This window comes from Cydia strobilella, chromosome 16 (genome assembly GCF_947568885.1).
Source record: "Cydia strobilella chromosome 16, ilCydStro3.1, whole genome shotgun sequence".
Lineage (NCBI taxonomy): Eukaryota > Metazoa > Arthropoda > Insecta > Lepidoptera > Tortricidae > Cydia > Cydia strobilella.
The window spans coordinates 15,183,994-15,208,599 of NC_086056.1; the positions used below are offsets into that span (position 1 = coordinate 15,183,994).

Genomic DNA, 24,606 nt, shown 5'->3' on the forward strand with positions numbered 1-24,606 from the left:
AATCATTATGCACAGAACGCGCTTTTTATATTTATACGCAAAATAAGTCAATTTGAAGACTAGGAGCCCAGGAGTCAGGAGGGATTCGCCAAGCGTCATAAACTTTGATTGGGTCATTAAAGCATGTTAATTTATTAGCTTTCGAACGCACCCGATTTACAACAAATCAAAAAAGAACTTAAAACCTCACGGTTAAGGTTGAAAATCGATCGTAGATTTAAATGTGATTTATGACGTTTTCGATAGGAGCCGAACGCGTGTAATCGAAAATCACCTCTGCTGTAATTAAGTTACGGTGTAAACTCGTAAAATGACACGGGGTCGAAACCACTGTTTATTTTTTATTGAATTCGAATTAGTGTAGTTTTCTTCTCAAACAGGATAATAATGACAATATTTCCGAGGTCTAATAATAGTTATTTAGTCTTAAAACAAACGTAACTTCGTAAAATAAGTCTCTTCTTCTTCTTCTGTTATTTAATGGCAGTTGGCACAAATTCGCCTGTCAAGTATTTTGATGCCTGCACCTGAGAACAGAGGACAGCACAAACATATACCATAATCCACACAGTACATGAAAGCACTGCACGTTTTGTTATAACTTAAAAATAAGTCTCAAGTCTCTGTAAAACTTAAAAAGTTATCCAAAGGACACAGATAGCCAATCATTTTGTACATTTGATTACTTTTTAATGCAAAACGGCAGATTGACAAATTAATTTAAAAACGCGTCCCAATTCCAAAATTAAAACGTTTTAAATTTCAAATTCAGAACTAAAATCGAGGCATAACATTGCAAGCTTGATCATTTAAAATCGATAACTTTAAAAAATAACTGTACTCCAACCATATAAAGTTGAAAATTAAATAAAAGTAAACCATACGTCTTTGCAAAAATTACCCGTTTAAATTCAGAACGTGAAAACAAATTAAAAATAAAAACCAACAATCAATCGAACACGAAAACACACTTCGCTATTTATCATAAAATATGGACGTTCGAAATTGAACTCGTACGTCTCTGTCTGTCTTGGCGGGTGTGAGTGAGAAGGTGAATGTTCGAAGTTGTTGATTTGCTCATGTCGGTATCTGTGGGATATTAATTACAGGTATAATGAGTATAATGAGTATTGTTTCGTTGAACGATTGTGATCTGAGTGTGCGTGAAAGGGTTCAGTAGGTATAAAAAAGTGTAATAAATCTTTTATAAGTAAATCAATATGTTTTTGTGTTAAGTTGAAGTGGTTTATTGTTCTTATCATATCAAGTCAGAAGACTTTAGAATATCTACTATACTATAGTATGTATAATAAATACGAAAGTAACTTTGTCTGTCTGTTGCCACTTTACGTTTAAACCGCAAAACTGATTAAAAATGAAATGTTGTACCTATGGATGGAAATAAATTATGTACCGGGAAAGGAATAGTACATTTCGATGCTAGTGCGGAAAGTATGTCATTACTTCACGAGTACCGAGATAACTCGGGACGAGTGAAGAATGACATATCCGCACGTGTTTCGAACGACGTTTTTTAATACAGTTGCGAAAAAATAAGAAAAGCTACAAGTAAGGAATGGAATTCGAAACTTTTATATTATTAATTCTGTGACACTGACATCATTGACATTGACATTATGAAGAGGTGTTTTTCTAGCTTTTATTCGACTAGAATAGATTTTGTTATTATTATTGAATCCACTTCAATGAAAGTTTTTTTTTTTTCAAATGCATGTTCACAGACAGAAACAATTGTAAATATTAAAACATTGTACTATTATTACCTAAATATCGTTATTTACGATTATTTGTGATTATTATCGTATATTTATAAAAACAATATCGAATGTTGCCTTTGGAAACTTAAAACATTCTTGCAGTAAGAAAATACGCCTCTTCTTTGACAGGCGTTCCGTTCCATTCAGACAACTTATTAAGAACGGTTTTTCAACATTAAAAAATAAACGTGTTATAATAATTATAATGATGAAGAGGTAAGTAATAAAATATGAAATATGCATATTTTTCGTATTCTTACAATAACAGTAGGTTTTTATGTTGATTGCGACGTTTAAAGGAAACTAATATTAACATTCATCAATAAGTAGTCATGAATTGGAACAAGTATAAATTTAAAAAAAATGGTAAAGTAAAAAGCACTAGTTCGCGAAAACCAACTTTCCGCACGCTAAACAGCCACGAAAAGTAGCACTTTTTGAGCAACTGTATTAAAAATAAGTTTTTCACGTCACCAATTCGAAAAAGGGCTTTTTCTTCCCTGCTAGGAGGGATCAAAGTGGCACTTTTCTTCCCTGCTAGGAGGGATCAAAGTAACACTTTTCTGTTCTAGGACATTATTTTTACATTTTTTTGCGCATTATTTTTTTAGCTCGAATAATATTTTTAAACATTATAATTACCTCATAGGTGATGTGAAAAGCAATATGTGTCACATGGTAGCAAAATTATTTCCATCTAGAGATCCTTCGCTTCGTTTAGGATTCAATTATACGCAATCTCCGTAAATGTGTAATTGTGGTATTTTCTATAAAGCATTATTAACGATGCTCCGATATGAATACAATACAATGCCGCGCGTCGCTGTGCGGCGTAAGCGCCATCGACAATAAGGTCCCTTTTCATAGAAAATGCCCCAATTTTGCTCCCTTGTGACACAATCTACTATTTTATTCCTTGGGAGAGCCAAAACTTTAATTGCGAAAGCGGCGTTGGTCACATCACATAGTAAAAGTATAACCTATAACTCACCACACACAATTTGGTTCCCTGTTTACTTTTTACCTATATAAAAAAATATTACATATACTATTATTCTGAAATCACTGTAACCACAAACAACATCACACAATTGGTTGCTGATGATAATCGAACCCTTTCGGACAATAAGCACCACTGCCTAGGGAACCCCAATTTTGATTAATGGCATCCGAATCCAATAGATATCGACAACAAAACGAAATTAGCCGCCGTTTATTTATATACGGAGTTTATCGATATTATGGTTGCACTGGGACGTATATTAGACACTCGTCAAGTCGTCAGATTATACGTCTTTTAAGGGGCCCACTGATTATCAGTCCGCTGGACGATATCAGCCTGTCAGTAAAGGGGCCCACTGACTATCAGTCCGCCGGACGATATCGGCCTGTCAGTTAGTACAAAAATTTGACAGTTCCGAACAACTGACAATATAATTCGTTTGTCGCACAAAATCAAATCAAACGAATGAGCATAGCTGTGGTTACAAGATACTTCAGACATACTTATACCTAATCCAAATCCAGTAAAAAGGTAACTTTACCTTAAAAAATGCAATCGAGTCAGCAAAACTTGTTAAAATAAAAACCTCAACATGCGTGTTGTAAATATAATCAGATGTAGAAGCTAATTTGATAATGTGCAAATGCTAAATTGTCAGTAAAAACTAAAAAGGCGTAATTACAATTAATTGCCATTAAAGCGATGACGCGATATGACGCGTGATGGCGTCGCCAGATAGATATGGCTATTAGTCTGGTATACAGAGTTGTTTTATAATTATGAAGGCAAGTTTCCTAAAGTCCACACAGAGAAAAAACCGGCCAAGTGCGAGTCGGACTCGCGCACGAAGGGTTCCGTACCATTACGCATAAAACGGCAAAAAATCACGTTTCAGCCCCCACTTAAATATTTATTTTATTCTGTTTTAGTATGTTGTTATAACGGCAACAGAAATACAACATCTGTGGAAATTTCAACTGTCTAGCTATCACGGGTCATGAGATACAGCCTGGTGACAGACGGGTCAGACGGACAGAGACGGACTGACAGTGGAGTGGAGTGGAGTGGAGTGGATTACTATAATAGGGTTTTTACCCTTTGGGTACGGAACCCTAAAACGGCAGTTCTTAGCGAAAAATTAACTATTTTTATTATGATAAACCACATGAGACCATATAAGTAATTATTATTATAATACAGACATATTACCTAGGTACCATATGATGCCTACTAAATTTACATTGTAACTAGAAGACGGCATTTTTGGAGATCATAATAAATCGACAATAAGTACCTGATATAACTTTGTAAACTCTGATATAATTAAAGAAAAATTTAATCGAATTTAGGTTATTCTAGATTCCAATGCAATTTATGCAAGAACCTGCAAAACATACAATTACTCACCAATAAGCACTGTATTATTTAGATAGGTATTTATCAGTCTACTCTTTTAACAGTAGAAAAAACGCCATAGTTAAACAATCCACAAAACAATTGATATTCAAAAAAGCGGCAATCAAAAAACATTCAAATTTGAAACACTCCAAGATGGCGACCTTCACGCCGCGCAATGATTTACGCGCGAGGTCGACAACCGGCCGAATTTCGTTCAGAAATGCACTCGCTGTAATTTATTTGTGACCATCTATTATTTTGTAGACTCACGAGGTCCTAAACGCAGCTGACATTAAATATATCATTTTACGCGGCGGAGGCACTACGAGCGCTCTGTCTCGTTTTTACAAGAGTAAATTAGGGTAGCGCGAGCGAGATAGAGGTTGGTGCCACAGAGTAGTGCGCGTTTTCACTTTTTATAGTAGCAATATATTTGATCAGCTGATCGTAGTGACGTTTACTACTCGTGGCTCGTGTGTAATGTTTTTCATAATTTATAATACGGTTTTTATTCAAGTTGGGTAGGTCGCGGTTTATTTATAACGTGGAATATTTATCTAATGGCTGTATCCGCCATGGCCGATAAATCGCGGTTCCGTTAATTTCCCATTTGTTTACCAAATGTCACTTTAATTTTAATTAATGTGTTTAGTGTCTAAATGGCGGTGTTTTTAATCTGTGCACAATGGGCAATTTTGCGGTTTTTCTCGCTGTAATTATTTATTACAGCTGGTTACATTTTAGTACAAATTCATTTTAGTGGCTGCTAAAACGTATCGTAGATAACAATAATGTTACAATAATTTATGGTTAAAATATTGGGCATTATTTTAGCCATACAATGTATTTAGCTAAAAAATATGATTTGTAGGATACATATTTTGTTGCACATACATATTTTTTGATCACATGCATATTTTGTTGAGTTGAGTCCGAGCATAAATGAATTACAATTTTCAAACTACTTTACAGGTCCATGGAAGGAAAAACTCCGGCAAGTCAGGCACAACCAAAAAAAAAAACATTAGTATTGATACTTAATTACGTTTTGAACTTGTTGACCATATTTATAGTACTGAACTATAGTTGGTTACCATAAAACTTATATCATCATCATACATTAAGAATAACTTTAAAAACACAACATTATAACGTGAACACATGCCTAAACACATGGCATACAAAAATACATACACACCGGGCGACATGTGCTGGCTGTGAATATTTTCGGAGCATTTGGACCGATCGATTTCGGAAATCCATTCGCTAGGGTGAGCTTAATGTGGATATGCCTTAGAAAACTCACAAATTGGTTTTGATCTTGGAACCTATAATCATTCATTGTTAATGGTAAACATATAAGTAATCTTCGCCTCTTGATTATGAAGTTAATTTTTCACAATTTTTTAAATGTACCAAGTCTCACATTAATCTCGAAGATGTTGTATTTGTATTTATAGTTGGTCAAACCAAATTGGCAGTAAATAAGAACAAAAAAACTATACTCATCCTTTTCTTCTGGGTGCTAGTACTAGAGTTAGACAAAGATAGTATGATTATCTCTCGCACTTAAACTATCGTGAGACATATTTCAAAATATTTATCAGTACGGTTTTTTACTCACTATTATTTTTAGTCGCTTAAAAAAGCGACAAAAAATAATAGTGAGTAAAAAACCGTACCGATAACTATATATGATTATCTCTGTCTATTTTTGAAATGAGACAGCTAGTCCTTTGACAAACCGTATATTGTATCAAACCGTCATTTTCACATTTTTGTTTGTTGAAAAAGGAACAGAGGTTTGTAAGAGGTTGCTAGATTTTTCGAATAAGAAGGTTAATATTTTGTTTTCTTTATAGCTTTTTTTTATTGAGTGCACTAACGAATACTATTTCAAGCCACATTCGAATTTCAAACCCCGTATCCACACTATGGAAGCATTAGCGTATCGCGCGGTCTAACGTCATTAATCTGCGTGACAGTTCAAAATTTAGTTACGAAGGGCGCCCCCCACCCCTCCACCTGAGGGGGTTTAATGATACAGAGTGCCGGGAAATTAGAGAGGTTACAGAAAAATAAATGAAAATATATTTTCTGATTGTAAAAAGTCCATTGAGGATAATTTTCTTGACCCTGACCTTGGTAGTGTATCTAATAATGCACACATTTTTATATACTATTTTGTATATTTTTTGGATACAAATTTTTTTGGCTGTATTAAGCGCAACCGAAGCTAGAACGCACTATGATTTTTTGTAAAAAAAATAACCGTTTTCAAGTAAAATGGGATGTATAGATAACAAGGAAACAATTTAAGAATCAAAATAGGTAAGGGGTGTACCACAGGGCTTTTTCATATGTCCAATCTTTCTCAATTCGCTTTTTGTCTGTATTTCCGGTTTTCAACAAGGCGTCCTGTCCCAAAAATGTAGGTAATTGAAATCAGTCTTTAGCGACAATCAACCAATGTTTATCTGAAAATTTCACTGTGTAGCAAAAAGTGTCTAGATAGTTGCAGAACAATTTAATTTTAGTAAGAATTAAAATCTACACAGAAGACTTAAGCAAGAAAGACTCTTGTTTTGACATGACTAGACTAGTCTTAAAGCTTGATTCAATTATAACTGCAGACTCGAGTCTTATTAAATAGACTTTTAATTTAGTGTTTAAGATTGCAAAGCTTGTTGCGCATTCATTTGATTTGACGAATCCTATAGCTGATTTGTTTTTGTAAGCACTTGACAAAGCCTTGCTGATCACGAATCACAAACAATGAATGGCCAGGTTTTTTATTGTTAATTGAATTGAATCAATAATTTACTATTGGTATATTATAACTAGATGCTTCACGTGTACATATTTATATCAAATTTCGATCTAAGCAACCAGGGGATCATAATATCATAAGAGCGATGTATCCAAGTTCAAGACTGCTGCAGACAGCCTACATTTCCATCGCCTACACAACCGACACCAACTCCATCTTCCAACCCCACCATTATAACCTGACCTCCAGGTACATGCGTAGTTGTATGCTCTTATGCTGGTTTTGAAAGACTCGGGCTTGGTAGGCTGTTGGAATGATGATGCTCTGAGGATGCCCCGCCGGGGTGCCATTGCCAGACGTTGACGTTGCTAATTACTTTCTGTGAAGCTATGAGCTTGGTAATTTGGATTGTATCGGGAATGATATTGGAAAGATTCCTATAGTGTTTCATAGTTATGCAGTTTTTCTTAAATTGTGTTGCTCATCATCATCATCATCATATCAGCCTTCTATCGCCCACTGCTGAGCATAGGCCTCTCTTCGAGTACGCCACTTATTTCCGTCCTGAGCCAACCTCATCCAGAAGTGACCCGCAGTCTTCCGAATGTCGTCCACCCAACGTCGAACGTTGACCGAACGTCGTTCTGTTGCTACTTATATGTAACCAAAAACCCTGTATATTCCTTGCAGTTTCAGAACAATAACACAACATGGAGAAGAGATTATGAACCCCGTTGACATTGCTCTAAACATTCATACTTATACTTTACTAAACAACTACCACCATACACTTAACGCTAACATCATTTTCACTAGCTGGGTGTTTTTACGAGTTATACCAACTCGAATCTAAGTTATATTGATATTCATAATACATGCGTCGATTCGATAATATTTATTAAATCGAGACAGTTCTATGGAACTGCTATTATTTTGTCTAAATTAAAAGTATATTTTCAAACATGTCACTGTTCTTTTGGAACAGGTAGGAACCCAGGGTTGTCACAAAATGCTGTCGAATTTCCTGTCACAGACAACAATGTAAAAGTGCTAGTTTTCACAATTCTCTATACGGAAACACTCAAACTTAAAGTTTTAACAGAAACTTGTTAAGAAAAGACAAACTAGTCCGCTGACGATATTGCGTTGTCATCGAAACTACACCCCACTGCAAAACAGTCATAGATACTTTTAAATTTGAACAACGATGTTTAGTTTGAAACTTCTGTTATTTCAGCAGTTTACTTGGTAAATCTCTATTTTATAATCGAACGAGCATTTTGTCACTATACTTTGAAAGTATGTACTGCTACTGCCTTAGATACCTAGACTTTGGTTTTCGTATTTATAGGTATATGTTCGAAGATATTTCTTTTAGTAGATACTCGAATGACCGATGAAAAGACTGTTATTTTTAAAATAGATATTGACACAGTTTACAGGCCAAACGGCAGAATTTTAATTTGTTACCTTCCTTTTAGTCAAAGAAACGCCGTAATTTTTTTCTTTCGTAATCAGTCGGCTTTTCAAAATCTTGTATCGATTCAGTAAAATCACGCATACCTTCAACAAAGCCCACCAATATATCACCTTTGAACCTTTTAATCAGCCAAGATCATTGACCCATAAACTCAGAGACCTACGCTCCAAAAACGTGCCTCCCTCGTAAGGCCGTGTCATACCCGCTTGTAATTTTTTTCTCGGCGTCGGCATGAGTAATCACATTTTTCTATACGTTCCGCATTTATACGAGCGCCAGCCCTATTTTCAAAACGCCTTATAATGCTCAACTTGTAAAATCGACCCTAATTTAATCTCGATAAAGGTGAATTTTGATTGTTGTGCGTTAGGGTTGTGAAATTTATGAAAATGGTACCGCCACGGTATGTCGAGCCCGCGTGACGAGCACATTTCGACTCGTGGTGTTTTTCTTTTTTTTTTCGCCCCGCTCTGGGCAGTTCCGTGCAGTGGATGATTTTTTAATGGTAATATTATATTACTGAAATGTTTCTAGGTTCAAATCAAACTACTGTTAGCCATCTTTAAAGTCTACCCACACACGTGAATTTTTTTTTTCAAATTGTGTCCATAAATTTTGTAGTGTTGCTCCATTTACCTGTAACAAAAAAAAAGAGACTTACTGTTATAAATGAACACATGAACATTTAACAATGTTATTGCTAACTTTTCCTACACATCAATCTCCTAGTTTAACAAAAAGCAGGTGCGCTAGTTAATAAAGTAGCCCCTAAAATTGGAAAAGTCGGGAGCGTTTTTTGAGCGACTCCCCTCACGGTCATCATCAGAACACCATTACCACGCCCATAGTTTACACTACACTTACAACACGGACTACACTATTTTAGTTTTTTAGAGGGAACTGTTAGGGAGGAACATGATACATGGGAAACTACACTAAGAGTAGAATGTAGGAAAAACAGAGAATCAAGAGACACAAAGTGTACTTACAACAGTTAAAGTTTAGGGAGGAACAAGAGACACTGAAAATACAGTAGGTTGTGTAGAGCCCGTCTAAGCTAACTTTGCATCGACTTTAACAGAACAAAGTGAGGACTTGAGGTGTATATAAACGACATATTTTCACAGAAATTTGACATACATGCTTTTCCATTTACACACTTTTTCATTGCAAATGCCATCCGACTCGATCCAATAGCCAGTGCTACGGGTTGGCGGTGAGAATAAATGAAACAGTGATTTAAATAAGTTACTAAATTTATTCTTCCGTAATTTCCGCCGCAAGTACACGAATACGTCGTTGGGTAGGGTACGTTTTAGGCCGGTACTGATTTTGGGAGGATTTTACTGTTGGGAGGAAGTACCCGCGGGTTAGGAGACGGACGAGCTGAGGGATGTCAGCTGGACCGCTCAGGAACTGCCGGAGATGGTCTTCACGGCTACGGTTTAGCCGTAACTAGGCTCATTAGTTTTTTTTGTAAGGTCTCTGGAGAAAACGATAGGTAGGTAGAAAGTTTGACGATCGACATCAACTTCTGAGGATTATGTTTAAGATACATGACTATGCAACGTTCTTAATGTCTACTACGATACATCAGAAGTGTTTAATTACCAACTTGACTTAGTTTAGTAATTGAGTCCCGAGTGCCAAACTTTTGGTAAGAACCTAAAAAGAAAACTTTAAAAAGCTGCGTATACAATTTTGTTTTATAAAGTTTTTAGAAGTTAGCAAGTAAAATCAGAGTGAGCTCACAGGACTTACCTGTATTTCATGCATAGTTGAATATAATTTGATTTATGGCAAGTTTCCAACCAACTTATAGGATATAAGTAAAATTTTTCCTTGCCAGGCATTTCAGAATAAGGTAGTTGGAATTATTCTGAGATTTACCATATCCTATTATAATTTGCTTTCCTGGGCTACGGACACCGTTTACTATCACGAGGGTACGATTTGCTATGCGTCGCACACAACATGCTTGGCTTTGATTAAATTTAAATAGTACTGCGTATTTGAAAAAAAAATCTACAACTGCTTGTAAATGTGTCGTTTTCAAGCAAAAGGTACCACATTGTCGCTTGCCATAAGGACGCTCTGACAGGTTATTTGTATAAAGATACAAGCAAATTTCGTCCATATGGTAAGCGACAATGTGGTACCTTTTGCTTGAAAACGTCACTAATTATTTCAATTTATTCTCTTGGCTTTAAAATACGACGGCCGATTTTTTTTTTTGATGTTAGATCTGATGTTTCGTCAGATTTCGATAAAATTTGGTGGATAGAAATTACGCTTATATTGTAAAGAATAATGGAACTACTCATTACAATTTAGGTGTCATGGCACACTATGTCCTAAAAATCTTGCACTTACGAAAATCCGGTTTTTTTGCAACCCAATGGAAAATTGTATACATTTTTTTTGGGTCATGTTTGATTTTATATTTATTCCAACCAGAAGATGAACCAATTACTTCAAAAACTTGACTCCAGTTTTGTAAATAAGATAAAATTTATATAAGGATCGCGACGCCCCTCAACTGTACAAAAAGGACTTTCTTAGCGGTTCACTGTGAATTTTTGGAAGCAATCATCCCTTGTGTTTCAATCCAACATGACCAAATTTTCAAGATCAGCGCCTAAATAGATATACAGTGTACTCCTAAATAGGTCTAGGTGATAATTCAAATCTGTCTAATCTATATATATTATACCGTTGACCCTACCGCGACCGTGACCCATGATCGATGATTGTCAAGCAGTGTCAAGGTCGCGTTTGACAGCTGTCAAACGTCGGGCGAAAAACGCGAGCTCCTGTCACCCGGTTATGGATAGCCTTCCGCCATCATGGTTTCGGGGCCATTGAACCTTTAACGGTTTCCCGTGTTCGATGTTTGAATTTTGTTCGTTTTCTGCTTTTTGTTTATTTCGGATTCGTTTGCGGCCGGTGTTCTGTTTTTAAACTGTGGAACAATAAGGGTGTTTTTGCGCTGTGGAGTAAAAACGGTGGATTTGGGCCGATTTCTTACCAGATAAGGAGAGGCTCACATGCTGCGAAGGTTCGTGTCTTGGAATACGTGATGTAAAAACTTAACCGTTATAATGTTGAAGAACTTGAAAGAAATCCAATGAACCACGAAATAATAGTTATCTCTGAAGGCACATTTTGAAATGCTCTAAATCATTTATGGTATCTGTATTTGTTAGATAGGAGTTATGATTTTTTGGTGATACTTTTACCGTTGTAGGTTTATGCATCACATGTGCGTTTAAATCTCTACATAACAGAGATATAAGCTTTAATGACTCTTGTTTTTCTTTTATCCTTTCCTTTTAACGCTTATTAACACGTCTAATAACCAGACACCTTTTCTTAGAATATAAAGATATTTGTGTTCTGTGTTTCGTACAATAAAGTGTTTATACATACATACATACATACATACACGTAGTTCAATTAAACTTGTTTCCTGAAACGCTAAGTCCCGGTTCAGGAAGTTGGTCTAAATGTAACATCCGGGCTCCAAGAAATGAAACAGTTATCTTTCACCTCACCTAAAGTTTCCTCCAATGCCTACACGTGTATACGTATAACTGCGAGACGCCTAAAAACAAACACGGCTTAATAGGTAGGTATATTATCGATCCGTCCGTCCGTACCTACGGATGAGTTATACGTCAGATTCCCAGGAACCACCCCTTGAGCCAACGACCCTTCCCTCACCCAACTAAAACAAAACCTTAACAGACTCAAAATAGAACGCGTTTTCCGCTGACGCCCCTAAGCCGTCTTATGACGATTCCAAGTCTACCCGTCAAGTTTGAACTCCAATAAGACAGTAAATACAAATTCCGTTTAAGCGACCGTAAGTCTTATTGCTTCGGGTTAGAGTTATTAGTTTTCAAGCTGCGAATGGTAGCAATTAGGTAAGTTTCAGTTTAAAAATGCATTTTTGTTGGTTTATTAGTTCGGGACGTGGAAATTTCAGGTTCGTCCGTAATGGCGGACTTGCGAAGTTGGCATGGAAGGCTTTTGAGCTTGCTGACTGCTATGCGATGAAATATCGTAGTAGGTATTTTGAATACGGAACGTTCGAGAACTTATGCCGTGCCGTTTCAAAATTTTCACAAGCCAAACCATTGAAACTTGAAATTAGGTCGTTCAATAACTAAAATAGGTACATTTCTTAGTACGAGTAGATTATAACTTTTACGATAGTTATCGTTGTGATAAAGATACCAGATAACTTACATTACGTGAATACTGGATAAACTCTTACAGTGTCATGTCATGAGACGATTAAGACGCCATACTATTTTAGCTAAGTCGCGTCTCAAATGATATATTTCAATCCAGACCATACACTATGAAGTCCAATTTGTCAAATTTATGTTACTTTAAAATAAATAACCAAATAAGAATAATTCCGATACCATAAAAAGTAAATTAAATATACCTACAGCTTCGTAATTTCTTAAGACATAAATAGAAACGTAAAACATAAACTTGACATTTTCCACGTTTACCAGTAGGTTAACAAGCATATTCCCTTATAAAGCTAGTTTTAATATAAAAAGGCTTATAACCAAACGCACGCTCGAGGACATACGTCTGTTCAGAATGGCCGAATGTTTTTACCGGCTACTCACGCAGGTGCTAAAACCTTTAGGTCGTTTAGAGGCTTTTTATACGACTACTTGGAGTAAACATCGTTACATGCTAAAATATAGATTAACAAGTAAGCAACATGAGTTTTTATAATCTCTAAATAAGGCTTTAAATGGTTAATTAAACTATATTTAACCTGTTACACACAATAGTTTTACTCTTATAGTCGTAAAAAAATAATTGCACGAGACTTTTGCTGTACACCTTTTTTAAGTAGATGTTCTGTGTCTTTTAAAATGACATCTGTCATTATTATCATAGAGAAATAGGAGATAACCTCACATGAGATCACTTTTACAGAATTCTTTATAGACGCTATGTCACGAATTGTCATTAGACGCGTGGAAAGCTATAGAGGTTATATATGGGTACCTATATACAAGCACGGGCGGGATCAGCAGAGCCATCGGCCATTAGGGAAATTGCTTTATACCCGGCGTATAGAGGTTGTATAGGCACTTAGACAGTGTCTTTGGATAGTTTGGGAGTATGACAGGTTATATGTTTGCTGAGAGGACGGAAAACAATTATGAGTCGTTATTAGACAGTCAAATGCAATGTTAGATTCTAAAGTTAAAATGCAACTTTATGTCAACTGAATGTTTTATAGGTTTAGAAATTGTTCTTTTAATGTGAAAAGGATACATTAAAAGCCTCTGGAGTAGCTCAGGAATTCTCAAGCGAATTCTGTATTACAGTTTAGAATTCTGTATTAATTAACTTATAAATTAATTAGCGTATTTGTGCATACAAGCTGCTACTTTTAATGTTATTTTTGTACAATGTGCGCGTCAGATTCAAATTTATGTCATTAAGGCCATCCATCCACTATTACTAAGGGTTTTTAGATATTCATGCAAATACAAATAAGTTTACAAATTACATTGTCATCTACCTTTATGCGGGCTTTTTACTTCAATTATCTAGTTATTTTATATAACGAGGCCAATGTTTTTTATACCACCTCTACCTATTTAAGTTTGGAGTGTTTACCGTAAAGTCTCTAAAGACTAAACCGTCTTACATTTCTAAATAACAGAGAAAAAAAAACATAAGCAAGGAGCCTCGACTAAACCAGGCTCACATAAAACACGGTGTCTCTCCGGAGCAGAAAAAGTCCGAGTGATTTATCGTGAGAAGAGGGACATCCTCGGCTGCTTTTATATTTCGGATGCAGGCTACTCCTGGCAGGTGCTTACACCCTGGTACCTGGGACACGGAAATGTATATATTTAACGTATTTTAAGATGGAGAATTTAACTATTTCCTTAATTTATTCAGTTGTATGGCCTCTTAAAACGTGCATGCTAATCGTTATTATGTTCCAAGTCAGTTAAATAAAACATTAGAGCCCGTAGCATGAATCACTGAGTGTCAAATCTGACATACCTATACGCTAATACGTAATTTACTAATATACGAGTACGAACTAGATGCATAGAAAGTATGTTCTCGATAGCGTTTAATGTCAGTGCCAAACTGGTGGTAGCCACGTGTGTACTAAAATTATGATGATTTAGATATGCGTAACGTCAGTGGTTAATGAAATAAACCCGCATGATAATATTTTCTAAACGCATCCTATCAAGACATATTTTTAAGTGAAAGACAAAAGCGGAATAAAATGTGTGTAAAAAGCAAAAATGCACCACATGACGACTTAACAATGAAACAGAATTAAAACAAAAAGCCCGTTTCTCGGAACCGGAGCAATTTTAGCCCGAAACAGCTCGAATGGAGTCGGAGAATCGCTCGGGCAATAATTAATAGTAATTATCGAGTAAAAATAATTGTAGGTTTCTTTGGATTACGCCCCCTGGGAAGATCTAATTCCCGATTCACGCAATCACTGTTATTAAGTACGGATTGTTGCCCGAACACAAATCCGCCGTTTCAAGAATGATAGAAATCAAAACAGCTTTCGAGCCACCAATTGTTTTAATTCGGTATCGTGAAAAAAGAATTATGAATGTGTAATTGCTATGTTTTTGTAAAACGGCCATTGTTTTTCTGTAATGGGGGTATTGTAGCGTATCATTTGGAATTAGAAGCCTTTGTAAGGATCGTGTTTATAGGTATATATATCTCTTTGGGATGTAGATGTGTTATGCGTTATCCTAACGGGCATATTTAGACAATTTCCTTAACAAATCCCGCCAGTCGCCCTCCTATAAATAACGCGGCATCGCCACCTCGCCCTAGCTGATATTCAGCAGGTTATTACAATTTTTCGCGTTATGAATATCGTCTTCGCCTACCCTACCCGGGGGAGTCACACCTCAGCAATTTTACTTTAATTCTTATTTAGAGTGCCGCCTTATTTCGGTTACCAGATTTTTAGTATTTGTTTATGGCGTTAACTTGTTTCTTACCGTGATGGGGTAATTTTCGAGTTTTTCAACGATGTAATTTGATTTTAGGGCGTAATTTTGGGGTCACGATAAAATTGTTGCACTGGAATAGCATGGATGTAGCGGAGATAACAAAAATGTATTTTGAATAACAAAAGGATCGGAGGTCAAGGGCTTTTATTTTCAAAGATCGAATGTTCATTTCGCCCGCGTCGCTCGCTATCAATCATACATGCACCATTGCCCAAGCGCTTTGTTCGAATTTCGAAAAAGGAATAAAGCGGGTAAAAATAATGGCGGTTGGGTTCTTTTCGAAGTTCGATTTTTGCCCCCCCGCGGCAACTAACGCAGCGTTCGTAATTATTCGTCAATTAAAATAAAAAGAGCAGCATAAGTGGTATTTTTTAAACATTTATACAGTTCTGTTGTTTGTTATTTTACTAGCGGTGGTGTGCAGCTTGACCTTATTATTGCTAGGTTATTTTTATTATACCTACATACACATGTACTTACGAGTACATGCGTATTGTATCCTGTGTGCTTTGACCGGCCATGTCAGCACGAGACTCACTATTTTAAAAAAAACTTGTTTAACCCACAATCGTATTAAGTAATGACAGCCAGAAGTTACGATGACATTTAAGGGTCAGTATTGCATGAAACCCAAGTTTCTTGTTTTGTCCATACATTCAAGATGGGCTCTCAGTGACCGTCACGTTCACTTATCTTTTTTTTTTACAATTATGGCCTGGATCCGATTCCTTTAAGCCATCACTTATCGTTATGTTAGGAGCGTTTCGCGAGTGAAGTACGACGGTCGGACTTTGACCATCATTTCTGACTTTTGTATTGCTTTAATGCAATGGGTCCCATATAGACACTTGATCCTAAAAATAAACCTGATCGATTGATACCATTAATGAAAATTTGTCATCTAGCCTATTGTGGTTGGTGCAACTAGCACTAAATACGTAGGTACCTACTTATTTGTAACATCATAGCAGATATTCGTATTAATGTTAACATGAAGCGCTGGTGGCCTAGCGGTAAGAGCGTGCGACTTTCAATCCGGAGGTCGCGGGTTCAAACCCCGGCTCGTACCAATGAGTTTTTCGGAACTTATGTACGAAATATCATTTGATATTTACCAGTCGCTTTTCGGTGAAGGAAAACATCGTGAGGAAACCGGACTGATCCTAACAAGGCCTAGTTCACCCTCTGGGTGCTTACAAGCGACTAGTGCCTACGTCAATTCTTAGGATTAGTTGTCAAGCGGACCCCAGGCTCCCAGGAGCCGTGGCAAAAATGCCGGGATAACGCGAGGAAGAAGAGTTAACTTTAGAGATCTGACTTTTTGTAAAAATTGTAAAGTAAAATTTGCGTTGCAATATCAGGTTACCAGTTTTGAATTTCGCAAAGCTATAAGGCATATTATTATGATATTATTATTGGCAAGATACGATGACGCATGTTACCCTCTGTGACACCGTTAAAAAAGCTCCAAAATTGTTAATGGTGTATGATATTGCCTCCCCTAGCAAGAAAACAGAGGGTGTTGCTGGCAACACCTTCGTTCTCTCAGGACTTTTTTTTTTCGTAATGACGCTTGGGTCCTGTGAGAGTTGGCTGAATCCATTAGATAGGCGGGAGGACTAATGTAGCAGTTTTTTCTTAAATCGGAATTGGGCGAGAATCGTCCCATGTGTAGACATAATGGCTTTTAGCGGAGGGTCTTGTGCTAGTGCAGTGCTGTTATTTTTTTTGACAAACGAAAACAAAAATAACATAAGGATTATTTTTATGCCATATAAATTTTGACGATATTTAATGAAGAATGGTTTAATTTAACATGTCAATTTTATATTTAATATATTAATAACGGGTCACTCACGTATTTAAGTCGAAAAACGTACGTGAGTGACGCGTTATTAATATATTTAATATGTCTGTGTCTCGCGGAAGTTTTGTTATTAAGATGTCAATTTTATATAAATTATTGGAATTCAGACAACTAATTTAACATGTATGTAAGTTAGTTGGTGTTGTACCTACATGGTATCTAATAATTGCAGCCAAAAGCAGTATCTATAACAGTCGGTGCCCTAACATAAGTATCCACTTTTCTAGATAGCCAGGGTACTTATTATAAGTTGGGGCACTTACTGTGCCTACCAGACCGGCAAATAAATCAACTACTTACCCAATAAAGATTTAACAAATCTTCAGTGCATTACCTATTACATGTATTGTGTTTATATTTTAGGTATAGTTTGCAATCCGGGTCCAAATTATGTGGAATTTGGATCCGACGGATCTGATTCCAGACAATATTCCATACGGTGATATTAGTAGTCAACTTATTTCACGAAAAGACACTGCATGCAGTAACGATCAACCAATACGGGTGTTTACTACCTAATATATTTATACCGAGTCACTCACGAAATATTGTGAGTGACCCGGTATCTATATGTTAATATGGTTGAGTCTCATGGAACTTAATTATATCGGCCTCCTAGTCTAGTCGGTAATGACCCTGCCTATGAAGCAGCATGTCCCAGGTCGAGTACCCGCAACACGACTCTTATTAAGCTTACTGTGGGACTAGCCCGGTTTGTGTAAGACAGACTATAAGCCCCCCATTCACACTCCTACAGTCTGGCAAAAAAGAGTAGAAATTAAAAAGTGGCAACACTGTAGTGTCGTCCCTTTCAAATCAATCTAAGAAAAACGGGACGACACTACAGTGTTGCCACTTTTTAATTTCTACTCTTTTTTGCCAGACTGTACCTTGCAGTCCGCCTCGCATGATTGCGCAGCAGGATATAGCTCACACACTATACTGCTTAACCGTCCATCACCAGAGGGCCTACCACGAGACGAAAATCAAAATTTCGCTATCTGCCTCCCTATCGCTCTTGTGATAACCTAGAATATCTGGACAGACTCCTATAATATTTATTTATGATGTATGTTTGTATGTTCCAGGCAAATGGTGTCCGTCGCGGCGCGAGTGGTCTTCCCCGCCCGACGTGGCGCGGCGGGTCTACTCCTCCGTGTTCCTAGGCAGCCCGGGAGAATACCCTGGTAAGTTCAACATACTACACAAGGATGTTGCCTGCTGTCACTCGGACGCCACGTCACCGAAACGTCAAAACTGAAATTGAACTTTATGCACATGCACGTAGGTCTATGTTGCTCTGTGGCCTTTGACCGATTAATCCATCTTTCGCGTTGGGCCTGCGGTGCCGATATATCCGTCATTGGCGTCCAAAAGGTTAAAATAAATCAATTTCACACCATTCACGAAATAAAGCACCATGAATTTTATTTTTTTTGAAAAACGTAGGCTACTATTTGACACAATTTCTATGTAATAAATCGGATACAACTAAAAAACGTAGGTGACTTCATCCTGACGTCACGTGTATTTCGTCTCTGATTTTATATACATTCCATAGTTACTAATCGTTTTGACAGAAACTGATCTGATTTAAAGGCAACCCTATTGTGATTCCTGATGTCTTTAATACATATTTTATATGAATTTTCATTGACTAACGATCCGACCGTGGAAAAAACTTAAATAGCCCAGCTTTTCTTACGAGTATATTAGGTATGTTACAGTAGTATTTCTTTCTTCATTTATTTATTAACACAAAGCATATACATTCTAAAAATTATGACAGCGAACAAAGCCCCCTAAGGCTTAAGGCGGTTCCCTGAGCTAGAAGGCGAAAAATCTCCTTATATGATCATGTTTTTCTAAGAGGCGTTGATATTCGTAGACGTGGAAAAAATATATGAAGTTCTTGACTATATTATCTTTAATATCATAGCTTCCGATACACGAATTATGACACTTCGCTCGATACAATTAATTCCCAAAGTAACCTCTAACTCGGACTTTTAATCCAACTTTACCCGGTTATTTATTATGTGATACTATAAACAAAAAAAGAAGAAAAAACAATCTTAACTTAAATAGTAATTTCATAGCTTTCGAATTTCGATATTGTAAGGTAACGTTTTTAAAATAAATAAAAATCGACAAAATTCGATCAAAATTGACACTTGGCGCGCATGATCTTTTCCGTTATTTCTTGCGAAATGTGACAGTGACGGCGGCAAACCGCCTGCCGCTGTAAGTTATAGGTAGCAGTCAGTATCAAGCAAACTGTACCTAGGTTTTTTTTTCTTGATGTATTGTTAAGAAACAAATAACACTTATAACTAATACAGAACTTCGCCAAACTGCGAAACAGTTTGATAGCGGATGAAATACACCCATTTTATACTTTCTTATACTATCTAATCTAATATTCCCAAGCACCATGAAACTTGTTTGCTTCTGATGTTGTGTAAATGAGATGCATTGGAAACTTCTGTTTAAAACAAAAGTAATTAAACTTCTACAATTGTTTTTGTTGAAGTCTATTACCTGAACTAAAGATACCTAAGTGTGTATGTTGAGTTTGCGATCCAGATATAACATAGTAAGAAACTGTTTAGATCCGGATCGGATCGCAAACCTTAGGTATTTTTTAGGGTTCCGTACCCAAAGGGTAAAAACGGGGGTCTATTACTAAGACTCCGCTGTCTGTCTCTGTCTATCTGTCTATCTGTGTCTGGCCAATTGCGAGTTGGACTCGCGCACGGAGGGTTCCGTACCATTATCTATAAAAACGGCAAAGAAAACAGGTTTGTTGTATGGGAGCCCCCCTAAATATTTATTTTAATCTGTTTTTTAGTAGTTGTTATAGCGGCAATGAAAATTTCAACTGTCAGGTGAAAATTTCAACTGTCTAACTATCACGGTTCATGAGATACAGCCTGGTGACAGACGGACAGACTTCTTAAGACAGAGTCTCAGTAATCCCGTTTTACCCTTTGGGTACGGAACCCTAAAAAAGGGGAAAACAGCTACACTTAAAAAGAAACAAAAAGTACCTATCGCAACTATAGTCATATATCCGTAGACCCATCCATCATAGCGAAGGAGAGCAATCTTGTCTTGGCAAGGTCACCGATAACGCTATCGCTATCGATAAGGATAAAATAAGAACAGATTAGATTGAGGCTGAGTGGCCTGCTTAGTGGGTTCGATTCTCCAACGGGTTACTAGAAATTTAAAGTTAATAACTTTGCATTTTAAATGTAAAAGTTAGGACCCTCAGAAAACCCCATCTTAAAATAATAACAGTAATAGGATTGCTATGTATAATTTTATACAGAAGGAAAATATATATTTATAGTTAGGTACCGATAGGTAAAGTTATTTGAAAGGTAGGTATTTAAATCTTGCCATTTTTAGAATTTTTTAAATGGTGTTTTATTTTGTTTATAGACAGCAAACCAAATTCAAGTATGTAATTTTGGTTACTAGGATAAGAACCTTTATTTCACAAACCAAAGAAGCTAATTTAAATCTGCAATAAGTCTACATGTCTTTTAAACTAAAACATTTTAAAATATTTAAAACGGGTCACTCACCAACAACAAAAGTGTAAACTTGCGGGAGTGACCCGTTTTACTACCCCGAAACCCATTTATTTTTGACTTCTATCCACGGCACAATCGCAACGAACGAGCATGCGCTGTGCGAGCGGAATGTCGCTATAATACGCGCATAGCTTTGTCTCGCTCAAACTTCGGAGCGACGTTCGAATCGGACGCAATGTGCCATGCCCCGAACAATCGATTCCGATGACAGTTAAATCGATGCGGTAACGAGCTGATGCATCGATTGTATCGAGCGTCGGCGCTCGAGTGTCATCCATCTTGCAAGGTCATCACACTGTGGGTCAATTCTAAATATAACCTATAAATATATGTATAATCATCATTCGCTTGCCCTTGTCTCTTGTCCCATTCACTTGGGGTCGGCGCAGAATGTATCTTTCATCCATACCTCTGTCGCCCGTCATCTCATTATTCACTTGCGTTAGCCCATCCACCTATTCCTCGGTTTTCCTCTCCTCGTACCTCCCGTCAGGGAGGTTTTGGGATTGGTTCCATAGTAAAAGTTGCGTAGTATAATCCCAAAACCTCCCTGGCAACGGGAATGCACTAATTTTTTAACCGCCGTGTATAATTCCTTATCCTATCCATTCTCGTCATAGATACCACACTTCCATCTTAACATTCTCATCTTCGCTACATGCAATCTCTTTTCATCCGTCACCTTTAGAGCCCAACACTCTAAAATAAATACACACTAAACAACACTATAAATATATGTATCAATAATTATAATTATTCACAACATAGTTAGTATCGTATATACCTAGCATTAAAAAATCAAAGAAACAACACTGTTTAGAGTGTTTAGTAATATTCTTAACACAAACGGCTTAAATTGTAATACGTATGGGCATTATTAAGTAGAATATGTAAAAATGGATGTCAGGCAGTTTTTAAAAGTAAATGAGAAGTTGTGCCTAATTATTCATATCTAAGTTTGATTATAAGGTTTATTACACTATAAAGCCACAAAACATAAATGTACTGCTTTGGACATAAATAATATAATTGCATTTTATTCGAATAGGTACTTTAAGTTAAGAAATAACCCATTAACAACACGTTGTCGTGCAAAGACTTAAAATCGTTATACGAAACGTTTTAACAGACATTAAACACTAAAATCCAGTAATTATCTCAACTTTAGTACGAATATAGCCCACAATAATCGCACAAAACACTTTCCAAGCAACTTTACAATGTCATCAAATTTATTTTACTGCCCACCAAAATTACCGCTCTTATACCGTAACGCCATCTATTGAGCGATCTGTCATAACACTACGCGGTCACCCGTCAATCTAAATCAAGCTCAATGTTGCTATATTTACGGTTACAATTAGCTTGACAATGAAATGCACTTGCACCGTTATGGCGTCCGGTGTGCGGGAATATCCATTTCGCTCTCGCGCGTATGATTGGCGCGCATCTGTCTTCCTCTTGTTTTAACACGTCAGCTTCATTGCCTGTTTCCATTACACTATATCAATTACCGGCCATTGCACAGTTGACGGTCATTTCATTTTCATTTCATATGAAGATTTCTAAGTTCTTCGAAACAACTATACTGAATGAATAAAAGAGCACCGTAAGGACGGTGAAAAGAATAAATCCGTCAGATAAAATATAATAAAGTAGTAGAATCGCAAATGGAATCGGAAGAAGCGCAGTCAATTTATTCGGAGGTTCGTTACAATAACGATTTTATCTGACGTCTCGAATGAACGCCGAAGACGGATAACTGTGAACAAAAACTCCGTAGGAAAGAGACGCCGCGGCAGAATCGATTCCGTCCCCAAAGAAAGGACTAGCGAGCGAGCACGCGAGATCGCGTCTTTACGACGTGTGAAAGAGATAAAACAATTCCTTATGTCGCTATTCTTAAGTCATTTGCGCATTCGAAATGGCGCGTTACTGGCAGACATTAAGGTCGCAATTTTATTGTTACGAGCGCGTATTGACGATTGTGGGGTATCGTAACGGAATGTTATAACTTCATTTAGCGGTATTTCTGATTAGATCCTTTTGTAGTAAAAAATAAGGTCGTTATTTGTGTGCGGGGGAGAGGGAGGTTGGTAGTCAGATGCACGACGTCGGTTTCCATAGTAACGGGTGTGGAATGCCACGGGGTTACCCGCTCAAGCGCTGTTTTTACCCCGATTAGGGAAAAATATCTATTAAGAAGTAATAATTAATTACGTGTGTTAATGAGAATTTGTGATAAATGTCTCGTAATACGTGCAACGTGACTTAGTTTTTATTGACGGTTTTAGTTCTTTTTTTAGCAATTATATTTTTAACTAGCTTTCAGTAACAAGAACTAACAACAAGGATGTAATAATATACATGTAATCGTTTTTTATCTGATTTTACCTTGATGATAGCTAACAAGCACACTGCTTGTCAGGGAGTAAGTGGAAACCACAGCTTATTTCACATCTATCTAAGTACAAAATCACTCTTTTAATTCTAGGTTATGTTTAGTTTAGGTAATCATCGTAAGTTATGTTTTGGTCAAACGTGCTTTCAGAGTAGGTACTACTTTAAGTACCTATTAAGTTATGAACGATTAAGAAATTATTAGTAGGTACTTACGTCAATGTATTTTGAAAGCTATTGTGTTTTTATATGAATAGGCATGTATGTTGTGTAGGTAGGTACTTACAATGTGTCATTGAGTTGTCCATGTTTATTTTACGACTCTATTACCATCTGATTGATTGGCACTTAGCATACTGCTGAATTTACACGTGTTTAGCTAATTAACTGTATTTTTTGTAGTCAAAATTCGTATTTCAAATTTTTATATTTAATGGCCATTTGTCCCGGCATACATTATTCAAGCGCTCATAATTACCCGCCTAAACTTGAAAAACGAACAAATTTTTAATATTCTTATTTCGAATTCACCTCCAATATGCGAAATTAGATAGAACGAGATAGAGCGAGTCTGTAGAATTAAGAGTAAGCAGGAAAGCACTAAATTGCTCAATTTGTGCGTCTCATAAGGTGCCTTCGGTTTCCTTTTTCAAAAGTCCAATGAGATCGATCGTTCGCCATGTCCGCAAATTAGAGCTGGAATCGTTGTTCGTTAGCGTTCCTTCCGCTCCAAAACGACTCAACCGCCAATCACGTATTACACTAACCTCTCCTTTACATGCACGTCTTAAAACCCTTTTTTACGTGCTTCTTTTTAATCTTCATCTGGTTTGAGAAAGTCAAAGCTCACCGCCGAAGCAGAGATGCATTTTAGTGTTGCCAGCGGTCTCGGGGCGCTCATTTCGCTTGAACCTTTTAAGGACGATGCGATCGGGTCAGACTTCATTACTGGCGCGACCCGCGCCCCCAGGGCTAATAATTCTAGAACTATCTCTTAAACCAGTAAACATATGATCCCTGACCATGCATAGGTTCTTCAGCTCTCGAGGTCATACTTATACTAGATGGATTGAGGCTAACGCTGTGTGATTTCTTAACATGCAATCAGCATGGCGCGTATATCGAGCGATGTCGATGATCGAGTCAAGGCTATAAAAGCAATACTTAGATCATTAACATAACTTAGGTGCGTGAGAGGAGTTGCTACAGATTTCGAAGAATTAAAATCAAGCGTATCTTCTGTATAGGGAAAATTC

General features: G+C 36.8%; 1 protein-coding gene across 1 annotated transcript in view; it reads left to right on the forward strand.

The window, feature by feature from the left end:
* LOC134748148 (homeobox protein homothorax) overlaps nucleotides 1–24,606 on the forward strand; it is a 333,582-nt gene that overhangs the window by 162,956 nt on the left and 146,020 nt on the right. Inside the window, exon 9 of the mRNA XM_063682855.1 lies at nucleotides 18,437–18,535. Coding sequence (XP_063538925.1) covers nucleotides 18,437–18,535 — 99 coding nt within the window. The remainder of the gene's footprint in view (nucleotides 1–18,436; nucleotides 18,536–24,606) is intronic.